The sequence below is a fragment of the Mytilus californianus genome, unplaced genomic scaffold (genome assembly GCF_021869535.1).
Source record: "Mytilus californianus isolate M0D057914Y unplaced genomic scaffold, xbMytCali1.0.p SCAF_15, whole genome shotgun sequence".
In the NCBI taxonomy this organism is placed as follows: domain Eukaryota; kingdom Metazoa; phylum Mollusca; class Bivalvia; order Mytilida; family Mytilidae; genus Mytilus; species Mytilus californianus.
In genome coordinates, this window is record NW_026262637.1 from 14,718,301 (window position 1) to 14,732,094 (window position 13,794).

The 13,794-nt window shown below is 31.2% G+C and overlaps 1 protein-coding gene across 1 annotated transcript in view; it reads right to left on the bottom strand.

The window, feature by feature from the left end:
- The window catches only part of LOC127725495 (serine-protein kinase ATM-like), a 95,937-nt gene that overhangs the window by 50,681 nt on the left and 31,462 nt on the right, over positions 1-13,794 (bottom strand). The window contains exons 19-34 of the mRNA XM_052232510.1: positions 13,494-13,624; positions 12,650-12,764; positions 11,975-12,145; positions 11,217-11,377; positions 9,457-9,709; positions 8,118-8,221; positions 7,252-7,378; positions 6,146-6,360; positions 5,530-5,629; positions 5,299-5,379; positions 4,452-4,610; positions 3,458-3,584; positions 2,291-2,528; positions 1,676-1,823; positions 902-1,087; positions 112-283 (exon numbers count right to left, since the gene is read on the bottom strand). Coding sequence (XP_052088470.1) covers positions 112-283; positions 902-1,087; positions 1,676-1,823; positions 2,291-2,528; positions 3,458-3,584; positions 4,452-4,610; positions 5,299-5,379; positions 5,530-5,629; positions 6,146-6,360; positions 7,252-7,378; positions 8,118-8,221; positions 9,457-9,709; positions 11,217-11,377; positions 11,975-12,145; positions 12,650-12,764; positions 13,494-13,624 — 2,488 coding nt within the window. The remainder of the gene's footprint in view (positions 1-111; positions 284-901; positions 1,088-1,675; positions 1,824-2,290; positions 2,529-3,457; positions 3,585-4,451; positions 4,611-5,298; positions 5,380-5,529; positions 5,630-6,145; positions 6,361-7,251; positions 7,379-8,117; positions 8,222-9,456; positions 9,710-11,216; positions 11,378-11,974; positions 12,146-12,649; positions 12,765-13,493; positions 13,625-13,794) is intronic.

Sequence of the window (13,794 nt, forward strand, 5' to 3'; positions counted from 1 at the left end):
TATAAACTAGTATCATTTAAATAATCAAAATATATATATTTTTTTAATATAATTAACGTTAACATCAATAAACATTTCAGACAATGGTAAATGGATTTTTATATTACTAACCCCTTGATGACATTGACAAGGCTGAATGTGACATTGATACACTTCTATCTTGTTCACAGTGAGAAGAAAAGAATCTTCTGATATGACTTGAGAGTACTTCTCTATGTATTGGCTGGTCTTGTAGTAATAAATCATGGATCACTAATGGTAGAACAATCTCACTAAACCTTGTCTGAAATAAGTCAGAATTGCAAATGTAACAAACCTGGTCTAAACATTGTTTATTAAGTCTGAATAAGAAACATTAATCGAGAAACATCGCAGCAAATTGAGTAAAAATTCTGCACTTTTTTTTACTTTCCTCCTTTTATTTTTTACTACATCATACATACTTCATGTACAATGAAATGTGATGTTCTTAATCCTACAATCAAACTGAGTTGGTCATATCTATTCTGGATAGTTTTACTCTAAATCAGAGCAAAAACATGAATCTCTGTCCATAGGACACCATGCCCCCCTGCATTATATTTCTATGTTCAGTGAAACGTGAAATTGGATTAAAATCCTAATTTGAAATATAGCTAGAATAGTTCACATCATACTGAAGGTGTGTAATAAGTTTCAAGTTTATTTGACAAGAACTCAATATTTTACCAACTTAAACCAAAATATTTTACGCTATTACTGAACGAACTGACAGAACAAATAAAGGAAAGACAGACTGATGGGTGAAAAAAAGGATGGACACAAAGCACTTATCCAAAAATTAAAATGCCCCTCAACTACTGTAGGCAGGGCATAAAAAGGTAATGAAGTTGTTATCAGTTGATTCCACTTAAATGAGTACCTTAATCATACATATTGGCTGCAATCTGCTGAGAATTTCATCTTGTACACCTGCATTAATTAATGTACAGGTGAGATTGTGTATCCAGTTGTCATGGGAACAATCAGGGGGTGTCCACAAGGTTTCCATATCAACCACCCTTTGGAATTCCTCTACACTTAGGGTTTCTTCTTTGACTGCTTGAATCTACAAGACGCAAAAAGTAAAACTTACCGCATACATCTGACCTCAACTTTAATTTTGTCATTTCAGAAAACTTTCTACATGTATATACTATCTGTTATGAATTTTATAAGTAAACAAAATCTTTGCTGCAAGAACTTCATACAAATCATACACAACTGCTGAATTCAATGTAAACTTTTTTTTTCAACAACCTGGTAATGAAGTTACTTGAATCTAGAAGGGATCCAGAATGTTGGCATTTGAATTGATGACGCAACATTCTGTATAAATCATGTTTTAGTCTCACATGAGCTTGATTTGATATAATTTATAAATTTTTAATCAAGTGTTGGTTTAACCAAGACTTCAACAACTTAACACTTTAGATAAGGATTATGTTAGACCTTTATCTATGTTAAACTAGTAAAACTGTCTGTCTCAGGTTCATCAAAAACTGATTTGTGATGAACAGTGAAAAATAGGTGAGCCACTGCACCTAGCTGTTTGTACAGAATTCTTTTTTTTATCTTACTGACTTGTAGAAATCCTGACAGAACAAGGCTTACATAATGAATGTAGTTAGAACTGGAAGGTTACTGAATGGCATACCTTTTTCCTAGGTCTGAAGGGATGTAGATACTGGAACAGGAAGTCTTTATCTCCTAATCTTTCCCTGTATAGATTGGCAAACTCTAGCCCTGTCTTTGTACTCAGTAATGTTTTCAACACATTGGATGCTGCTTCTACTACAGACATACTAAAACAAAATGAAAATCAGAGATAAATCTTCAAAAATAACATATGCTATTGTCAGTCATTATATTTCTAAAAAAAACAATACAAATTTATGATTTGTCTGATTTGTCTTAATATTCAGGAATTTGAATTACATATCTTAATGACAAATAAAATAAAGACCATATCCAGTATTGCATGTCCCCTTACATGCTAGTTTAATCTCTCAGCTTAATGTTTTTTTTACCTTTATATAATTTTTTTAATTCTCTATACTGTGGATTCATTTATTTTTGTGGGTACAAATTTTCATGGATTGAGGAAAACTTGCATTTACATGGATATTTAATTTCATGGTTTCAGCAAAGTCTGCATATATTCCTTTAGGAAATTTGTAATTTGTTCAACATTTAAATTTGTGGTTCCCCTGTACCCAGGAAATCCACGAAAATTGGTATCCAATGAGTCCACAGTATATTGATAACTTACTCATTATCTACAAGGTACTGGTTTAACATGTGGAATATTTTACAATAATTTTGTAAGTTTCCGGTGAATAAACTGACAACTTGATCGACTGTGTCCTCAACTCTTGGCAAGCCATTCTGTTCTAAATCTACAGGTCCAATCTCTCCTAAACATTTAGATATCTCCAGAGTTACTTCCTCGTTAGCTCCTTGGTACACTTGTACTAATTTACATATCAGCTGACAAATACTGTCCTTTTCTGTTTTAAAAGAATAAAAATTAAATACAAATTACAAAACACTGTATTAAATATGCCAATTACTAATTTTGATGTATAGATAATAATAAGATTAGAATTATTTGACAGTTAGAAAAGCTGTCTCGAACATTGATTAATAATTATATCAAGGTCGAATGAAGAGAACCAGGTATATCAAAAATGCTTGGTAATCTCAGTTTAATATGAATGAAAGAGAGTGACCATGGGCCGAAAAATTTCTTGTTTTGCACCATTGTATATCCTATATATTTAATTACAATATTACCTCGACCTTTCCCCAAAAAGTGATAAAATTTAACATTTCGAAACTCAAAAATTACTTAAAACTTGTGATTACTATTAGTCTCTAAAAGCTTATTATTTGAAAAAAATCTTTTCCAAGTCTACGAACCACAACTCCTGAAAACATTGCTCAATTCAAACAATGTCAAGTTCCATCTGTAACTTCTTATTCCATGACTATAAAGAAATATCAAATCAACTGATTTTAAAGGCATTGCAGAAAAAAGTGGGGAAAATGTTTAATTTCCAGCAATTTTTCTATTTTCAAGGGCCACAACTGCAGAAATTGCTCAACCAGAATAAAATTCAAATACAATCTGTAACTTCTTATTATATGACTATATACTAAATATCTAATCAATTGATTCAAGCATTGCAAAAAAAAGTGTGTTGTCAAAACCTACCGGATGGACAACGTGCAATCCTATAGTCCCCTTCAGTTAACAGAAGTAGACTAAATACAAAAATAATGCACATGTCCAAGAATATACAGGATTATAGAATGTGTAAAGAAATATGGACATCCTCTAAGTTGTTATTTATTATACTGTTTAATTATGCCCACCTCAATAGCATTATACTTGTGTGTATGGAAGTTATGTTAAACTGCTGTTTAAACTTCATACCTGTATCTTGTGATGTAAATTGGCACAGCTGTTTTCTATTCTCATGAAGCTGTTGAGACAGATGTTGTAATCCTTCTTTCCTGACATTACAAACTGAACTAGCAGATCTCATAAAATGATTAATTTCCTAAGAAAACAGAAAAATGTGTAAAAGATCAATTTTATACAACTCATTGCATACAGATTTAAAATATTACAGCCTTTGTACATATTTTTTTTCACTGTGCTTCTGAAAATAATCTTTGAACACAGGTTTAGGTCCTCCCTTCATTAGATTACTAGCTTGATATACTAAATAGTTGTCTCATTGTCAATCATACCACATATCCTTTTTTAAATATATGTCAGGCAATTTGAAATTTAAAGATGCTTTTATCAAGCAACTTACAATCCATCTGTTGTTGAAAACCTTATGTTGATCTGAAGATGTCTTTTGGTTATTATAGTGATGTTGTCTCATTGACATATACCCTTAGTTTTCTTTCATACCCCTTATCTCTATTTTCCGCTATAACTGGCCATCACAGGCATTCTTGAAAATGTCTGACACAAAAATGCAAAAGTGAATGTTGAATGACAGTCAAGTGAAGCAGATTCCAAAATAGCCACAAGGTCTGTTTACATCAGGTACAATGATCCAAGTATGAGAGGAAACTTATAATTTCACATAGAAAATATGTTGTAGGATGAAGGGAGACAATCCACACTGTTTTTAAGATATTGCTTGAATAAATGTACAGTAATTATCCTTCAGACATTATGCATGAATTCATTAAAAACACATCTAAAAGTACCTCTTTAGTGGACCAAAAATACTATCTTGATTTTGCTGAAAAATTTAGTTCATTGTTGATGCTTGAGACTACTATCATTTATAAACTGTGGAATACCTTTTCTTCACACCTAAACTTTTTATTCTATAAGCTCACGTCCCTTCCTGGCTCATACTTTAATCCAAAAAGGTTACAAAATTTATTTTTTCAAGCATACAAACCTTAACTAAAGTAAAAGGTCCATCAGCATATTTCAGTCGCTTGTGTAATGTGGATAACTGATGAAACTTCTCCTCACTAGGGAATGGGTCTAATGAGATTATAGCTTGACGTAATGGTATATAGTTGTCTATGATGAGTAACTGTAATAGTAAGTTAGCCTGAAAGAGACCAAAAAAATGTTCAGCTGGGACAACTTTTCAGTAGACCTTTCAGATGAATATACAAAATTTTTACCATTTATATGACAACTTTATGTTAAAAGTTTTCATTGAAATTAGATAGTAACATTAATTTAAAATATTGTTCTGTAAGTACCCCATTCATGGTAGACAAAGAGCAATCATATATAATATTATAGAAGTCCCTATTGCATAAATAGCATGAAGGTATCTAAATCAATAAGGGCTATTCCAGAAAAAAAAATATGGGGAGGTTGGAAGGCACTTTTTTTAATGTGGCCATCACCCATACAATTGCATTTTACTTTGTATACATAACCACACAATTTGAACTTCGTAACCTGCCCCCACCCATAAAAAAATATTTAAAGTGACTTCCAACCCTCCCTCTCACCCCATCTTTTTTTTTCTGGAATAGCCCTAAACATATATAGTGTATTTTTTCAGATTTTCTAAAGGCAAGAAATTCTAATAATTTAAAAAAAGATGTGTTTTTTCCCATTTTTTCATTTTGAACAAAATGTATTACACTGAAAATTTATTGGTATTAGAGGTTGCACTGTAAAAAATACAACTGAAATCAAAATGAAGGATGCTGAGTATTTCTGATTAACTGAAAAAAATCCAGTTTTAAGTATTTAGTCACAAAGACACCTCTCCAAGTTACCTCGTTTGCAATATCTTCTGCATCTGATGTGGCCATCTGTACAATGTTACCAACAATGAAAGGCAGGTATTTACTTAGCTCCTGAAAAAAACAGAATCATTATTGGTTTTAAGATATTGAATTTACATATATGTTTTCAACTTAAAAAATAACAACATGAAAAGGATGCTGAATGGTAATATTTTCGATCCTATTCGTATGTCCAGTATGTAAGGTGTGATTTATACTGACCTCTGGACAAGTTTCCAGTCCTACAGTACATATCTCCTTTAGAAGCTGTAATGACATGCATATGATGTTCTTACTGTATCCACAATCATTGATACCATTCCTGGAAAAAAATGATATAATACAGCTCTCATAAAACATTTTAAAACAAGAGGCTTTCAAAATGACAGCAAACAGTATTTTTATCACATTTATTAGTGGCATTATCAAAGCAATTAAGAGCAAGAACTCCAGTATGGCACAAGTGAAATTTGTCAATATCAAATTTTGCCATCAGTAACAACATGTTAATTTTTAAAAAGCATTGGTTGAAATTTTCTTAACTTATTGCAGGAAAATTACTCAAAATACCATATTCCAATAAATAAGGACCATAACTCTTGAAAGGCAAAAGTAAAAATTGTAAATATTGAACTTTACCTCATTTATATTGTTATTAGTAACAATATATCAAATTTAGGAAAGCCATTTTTGAATGGTTCATAACTTTACATAAGTAAAGATCAGGAGATACTGAAAAACTTAACCCTAGAAATAACATCTCTCTTTAAAAATTATGAATTTGCATGTGTGTTTTTTTGTCTTTTTGTTTTAATTTCTAAGCTACTTTAGTACTTACTGATGAATTTTGATAACATCACTAGCAATGTAAACCAATCTATGGATTGTCTCCCTTAGTACATAAGCCCAACTTCCTCCCAGCTGTTGGCTGAACTCCATCAGAAGTAATTTAACAAACAGCTGGTACATCAGAAATAGCCTTCTCTTCTCATGAAGTCTATGTTCTGTGTTAAGCTTCATAGAAATATCCAAAAGAATCTTCTGTATAGAATCCTTCAATAAATATAATAACGGAAAATTTTTAAGATTTTCAAACTGAAATCCATTTTAGTTTTTAATGCAAGAAAATACATGCACAAGTTTTTCAGAAATAGCAAAAAGCACTTTTCATACTGCTGAAAGAACCTGTACAGAATAGAATATGACCAATTTTAAAAATTTTCATTTTTATAAGTATGGTAAAATCCATGTTCTGCAATTGGAACAGCAAAAATCATTAATAATGTTGAACTACAATAAGAAGTTCATAATTGTGTTTCATAAGAAAAATTCTACATCTAGATGTTTTTGTGTTGAAGGGTTGCTGTCTCATACTGAAATCTAGTCTGTAGTTCTGTAGAATGCCAAACTTCTCTTGTATATACAGTAAAGTCCATGTTTTTAATAGTAATATAAATCAAAAATTATGTTAGATCTAAACATAAAGTTTAATATACTGACTGTTAGCAAATACTGAAGCTTTTCTGAAAATTTCATTGAAATTCAGTCATGTGTTTATTAGGATTTAAATGTATCATAAATGGAAGATTGATGAATGACCAATAAAATAATGATATCTGTTCATCCAGTTGAAGTGAAACAAGGGGGAAATGCTTTGGTTTTTTCAAAATTTCTTACTTTTACTTTTTCTACTTGATTTAATTTTGGCATAAAGCAAAAGCTAGTAAGAAATCAATTGATATTGTGTCCAAATTTTTAGACAACTTTCTCATTTTAATGGAATTTGGGTTTGGGTACACTGATTACCTGATTGATTTTTTATAGGTAGAAAGTTCATGATTACCTGATTTTTTACAGGTAGAAAGTACAGATTATCTGAATGTTTCTGGGTAGAAAGTACACAGATTACCTGAATTATCTACAGATTGAAAATAAACTAATTACCTGATTTTTTGACAGCACATCAACTAATGTCCTAGCATTTCCAGAGAAACTGTTGGTTACATAGTCCAGAGTACATCTGATCATGTATGGGTTGTAACATGGTGGGTTTGGCTCTGGATCAATATTTCTAAAAATAGAAAACAAGAATTCTAGACATCTAAGGGGTGTATCATCAACTCAATTGTTGTACTTATATTTAATGCTTGCATTTGATGCTTTATCATATAAATAAGGTCTGTCTTTATAATCAGTCAAAATGTATTCTACACTGATCCCCAGTCCTTCATCTTTCATTTGATACCATTACTAACACAATGTTCTTGTTAGTACTGTATTTTGTAATAAATATGTATCTCTTCCTGACTGGGCAGTATAAGTGGTTTTACACCAAAAGGATAAAAAATGTATTTGTTCATTGTTTTTTACTCCACATATATAATAAGGTGTCATGGATCATGACACAAAACACTTCAAATAAAGAATACAATGTTAAATCTAACGGTATTTTGTAGTAATTTCTGAGTTGGTAACATCTGTTTGCGAAATCAAATACTAAATAACTTTTACATCATTTGGTCTCTGGTGGAAAGTTGTTTCATTGACAATCATACTACATCTTCTTCTTTTTTCAAAATTGTAAAAACCGTCAAGCCATTAAGTTTTATTTCACTTCCAAGTAATAGTGTTTATCAGGTATATCTATTTGGAACAAAGTTCAGGACCACAGAAAAGCTTTGACTAATGAAGACAAGCAATTAACAGAGCTTATGACAATGAGAGATAATTGTATCAAAAATCTAACACTACACCAATCAACTCTTATTTCACATCCACGTTAACAAATCATTTACGATAAATTACATTACCTAATACTACCAGTTTTGACAAAATCTTCCTCTGGGTCATATAAACATTTTAATATGTTTACCACAATCTCATCTAAGCAGGATACAATTGTCTTCTCTACAATCTGTGACAAAGAATTTATACAATCAATTCAAAAATGAAAGAACCTATGATGCCAAGCTTAAATATCCAACATCAATAAATAGGTGCAAGAAAAAAATGTCCATGTAAAATGTTCAGATAATCCAATGCATCCATTGTTTTAGTAAGAGTGAAACTTTGCTAACATTTGAAGTGATCCAACAAGAAATAAAAGCTCTATTTTTTGACAATTAAAGTAACTCACACATTGTCTGCACCTGTGTAAAGGAACCATGACATGAAAACATGGAATTGAACAACAATGACATGACACTCTAACTGATAAAAAATAATATTAAATTTGGTAGTTTAAGTGTAATCATCACATTTATCTAAAGTTCTGAAAATGCATAGAAATATTTAAAATTCGTAAGGGTTCCGCGGAACCCAGTGTCTCGCCTACTTTTTCTGTTAATCCAAGACTCAACAAAAATGAGGAAGTAAATCAATAAAAATATTCCTCTTGATACTATATTTTGATTGTAAGAAGCTTCTGTCCAAGTTTGGTAAAATTCCAGGATCATAGTTTATGATTTAAAACAACTGTTTAAAAACTTTAACTGCAGACTGAATGTAATGTTAACTGGAAGAAAACAAAATTTCCTTCTAGATACTAGCATTTGATCATAAACAAGCTTCTGTCCAAGTTTGGTACAAATCCAAAATAGTATAAGAAAGTTATTAAAATTTTAAAAACTTTAACCACAGAGTGAATATGTTGTTTCCTGGCAGAAAATCTAAGTCCATTTAAAAGTAAAATACGGAAAAAATGGATTTATTTTTTTACAAAATTTCCTTCTAGATACTAGCTTTTGATCATAAACAAGCTTCTGTCCAAGTTTGGTACAAATCCAAAATAGTATAAGAAAGTTATTGAAATTTTAAAAACTTTAACCACAGAGTGAATGTGTTGTTTCATGGCAGAAAATCTAAGTCCATTTAAAAGTAAAATAAGGAAAAAATGGATTTTTTTTTTTTACAAAATTTACTTCTAGATACTATCTTATGATCATAAACAAGCTTCTGTCCAAGTTTGGTACAAACCCAGGATAGTTTAAGAAAGTTATTAAAATTTTAAAAACTTTAACCACAGAGTGAATGTAATATTTACCGGCAGAAAAACTAAGTCCATATAAGGTGCAATATATACTTGTTACAATTTCTCTCGTTACCATTATAAAGGTTACTGTATATACACAATTTACAAATAATAATTACCTCTTTGGTGGCCTCCTTCGTAAGTAGATCATAACAAGCTGTAGCATGAGCTGTCCTTTTCTTCAAAGTTTCATCAACGGGTGCATTCCCAGTGTTGGCTACAGCAAACAATGGTAGCATATATATCACTGTATGAGGAATACATTGTCTAAGGATGACATTCCATGATCCTTTTATTTCAGTTACCACTTCCTTTGCATCTAAGACATTCTTTTTCATTATCAACTGTGGGATAATAACCAGACAAAAATCTCTGAAAAAATTAATTCATGATTAATTTTCAGTTTTCCAGTTTTTTGCTTTTTTTCCCCATACAGTAAGTGCTAAGATATTACCAAATAAGAACTTTATCTTGTTACAAAATTCAACAAAATTCCTATGGTATATTCTTTATGAAGATTCAATTATAAGTTATATAACTAAAAAGTTGCCATGCAATAAAACAGTATGTGCACCGATCTATGGTACAGAGCATTATTTGCACTCCCATGCTCTTGTGATATCATATGATTAAACACCTTTCTAAAGGAATTTATTGATGTATAAGCTGGACCAAGTCACTCACAAACAAATAAAAGTCTGAAGGACTTTTATAATATGTTTGTGAGTGACTTGGTCCAGTTTACACACCAATAAATTCCTTTTAAAAAGGCATTTAATCCTTATAATTCTTTAAAATTGGAGATAATTAATTCAATTTCCCCACCCGTAACCCCTATCACGCGTAAATTGGATATTTGTGTCATTGAATTGGCCTGACGCATGAATATACTTTTTGGTTAACGAAAAAAAATGTATTCCAGGAAATTTGATTTCTGATAAAAAAATGAACTACAAAAATATCTTATTATCATATTCAAATGAATGTTTTGTGTAATTATATAATTTAACGACAAATGTGAAGTGAAAATAAATATTTTTAACGTCGAGCTGGTTTGTGCTATCATCACTGCCATCTTGTTTACATTGGTTACAAAAAGTAGTTCCATCAACGTTGTCTATCGAAAAATAAATAACTTCAAGAGCAACTACTGGAAGCCCTCTCGACCAATCATATAAACATATTCCCTAATATGCAAATCATATAAGAATTATTATAATATAGCACCAATATTTTTAGGTCAAAGTAAGACTATATATAATTATAACTGCAATAAATCATATATATCAATGATTTCCTAGAATAAAATGTTGGCACAGATAAATGTCTCACCATTATGCAATTTTGAATTTATAATACAAATGTTGAAATTAAAACAGCAATACTGTAACATGTAAAACATGCAAAACTATCAGTCAATGAACCATGCCTGAAAGTGCAGAGCCAAATAACCTCCATGGAAATGAGAAATGCCAATGCTAATACAACTGCACACCAAATATAATTTATTGTGCATGCTTGTTTCATCTTGAACTGACCTAATTACAAACTTTACAAAGTAAAAGTCTCAAAGTCAACAGACCATGATTAGGTGTCAGGGCCAAAAAAATCTCCATAGAAATGAGATGTGTCAATCTTAATACAACTGCATACCAAATATCATTTACCTACCACAAGTGTTCCTCTTACTAATACATTTTGTACATTGTTAATGTTGCTGCAGCTGTCGTTGCAACCATGGCTATGGCTAGAAACAGCACCCCCAAGTTCTGTAAACTTGAACAAAATGCCAACTGATAAGGGAATTTAGCTACAGGATAATTCAATCTCTACCATTGGTTCAGAACAAATGGTATATGATAAGACATATAACATTTACCTGTAAAAGTTCTTTAGACTTGAACAGAATGCCAACTGATATGGGAACTCAGCTACAGGATAATTTAATCCTAACCACTGGTTAAGAACATATGGTATATGATAGGACATGTAATGGTGACCATCTTTGTACCCAAGTATATAGGATACTTTCTGTAATACCTACAAAATATTGTAATAGAACTGAAAACAATATATGAAATTCCAAGTTAGTGCTATCTTTCAAAATGATTATGATTTTTTAATTGTATTCTTTGCATGGAACCTATTTGAAATTTATTTGTTGACAAAACTTTGTTTATAGAGCACATTATTTCTTGACTTTCTTTGTGTGTGTCATTCCTTAATATAAGAATAATTCTAATCTACTTATTGTAACATTGTACTTAAAACTTATTGGTATTGCTTTGATTTTCCAGATTCAAATTTTCTTAATAGTTATTACTAAAGTGAAGCAACAAAATAGTACATGTATGTAAAGTTGTACGTACTAGAAATGAGGTAATAGCCATTTTAAAGTAAAACTCGTAAAAAAATTATCAAGTATATAAAAAATTTCTTACCATGCTGATAGGAATTATTTGGAAATGATTGGGTATTCATTACGGCCCTTGGACAAAACTTTGAACTGATTTTGCTACGATAAAGATAAACCTGACAGTCCAACTAGTGAACAGTGAGGTCCACCTTCAATGGAACTTTGATTTTATCATTTATACTATATCACAGCAAAAGGAAAGAAAATAAATAAACATTTACATTGTAAACCTGGTTGATGTCAATATCACATTCCCTGACCAGCTGACATAAGGCAAAGATAGCTTTGTTCTCACAGACAACACTAGAACACATAATATTCCCCACTGTGGTCAGGGCACTAGCTGTCCGGTTGTTCTTTTCGTCCTGAGCTCTTTCAGCAGTCAAGCTACCCTAAAATCATATCACATAATTAGTTGAGAGTGGACATATATCATACCTCACAAGATATGTTAATGTGAAAATCAAAACAGATAAGTGACAAATTAAAAGTAGGTAATGCCAAAACACATAGTTAACAATGCCTTGTGATGATTCACAGCCTGGCCAGTTTCTGTCCTTCATTGACCTTCATCGGAGGCAGAATGATGGATTATATAGTGATACACTACTTATAAAGTGTCTGAAAATTTTCCCTTCAGTTAGATATCTCATGGAATTTTCATCCATTGCGGTAAACCTCATTCTACTGATTTTATACTTATGATAAGCATAAAATCTGATGATAAATGTTACACTAAACATCTTACCATAATTTAGACTTCTATTGGGACCATTTAAATCATTACAAATGGTAGTCATGCAGTCTTGCAGTCTCTGAAAAACTTTACAGACACAAAATTTAAGTGCTAGTTATGTGTAATTTTCCCACAAGTAACAGTATAAAAATCAACTGACCTGTTTACTCCTGACATCAATGGTTTCATTAATGATGACATAGATTTGATCAAACAGCTGATTCTGTTGATGTCTATTGATAGGAATGGGTTCTTCACAACCAGTTACATACAACCTGAAACAACACAAATGAGGAGGTTTGATAAGCGCCACAATTTAGCCCCTAAAATTGCAAAATTACTGAACTTCTTCTATCTTTTCCAAATTCTGCAGATAAATGAATAGGATGACATTATTATCATATAATCTGGTCATTTCTGACCAAAAATTCAATTTTGATATCACTATGACACATAAACATGTTGAAATTGTTGTATGTTACCTAAAATGGCATTTTTACACATAGTTTTGGGTAAAATTAGTAATAAGCCATGGCCACACCCAAAAAGATATTTTAACCACAATAACATCTTTCTTTATAAAATCTTGTGGCAAAATATCATTTCAGGTTGAATCTTGGCTAAATATTTTTGACAGTTTCTCAAAATGAGGCTATTTTGGCAGATTTTGTAGTTTTGCAAGAAGACTTGAACTCTGATATCCCACAGTCAATATCACATTATCTTTGACATTTAATGCATACCTTCTGACAGCTTGCGAAGCCTATATTCTTATGTCATCGCTCATATCACACATGGTCTGTATTATCTGACCTTTTACTTTTAATACATACCCACTGAAAGCTTGTGAAGCATACATTCTTGTCATTGCTCAGGTCACAAGCGGTCTGTATCATTTGACCTTTAATACATACCTACTGACAGCTTGTGAAGCATACATTCTGACATCATGACTCAGGTCACACATGGTCTGTATCTCCTAAACTATGACCTTTAATACATACCTACTGACAGCTTGTGAAGCATACATTCTAACATCATGACTCAGGTCACACATGGTTTGTATAAACTCAGTACTAATAGCTGACTGGTCTTCCTTTGTGGACAGCAGAGCCCATTGTTGCTTCGGGTCTGCCTAAAAACATTTCAAATATTTTTATTTTCACATTTGTTTTTCAGTATATAAGAATAATATGTTAAACATTTTTTGTAATAAAAGTAAAAAGAATATTGCACACACACATTTGACTGTAAAAAAGTTTTAATTATACCTTTCTGTGACAATTTTTTATTGTTTCATTCTAA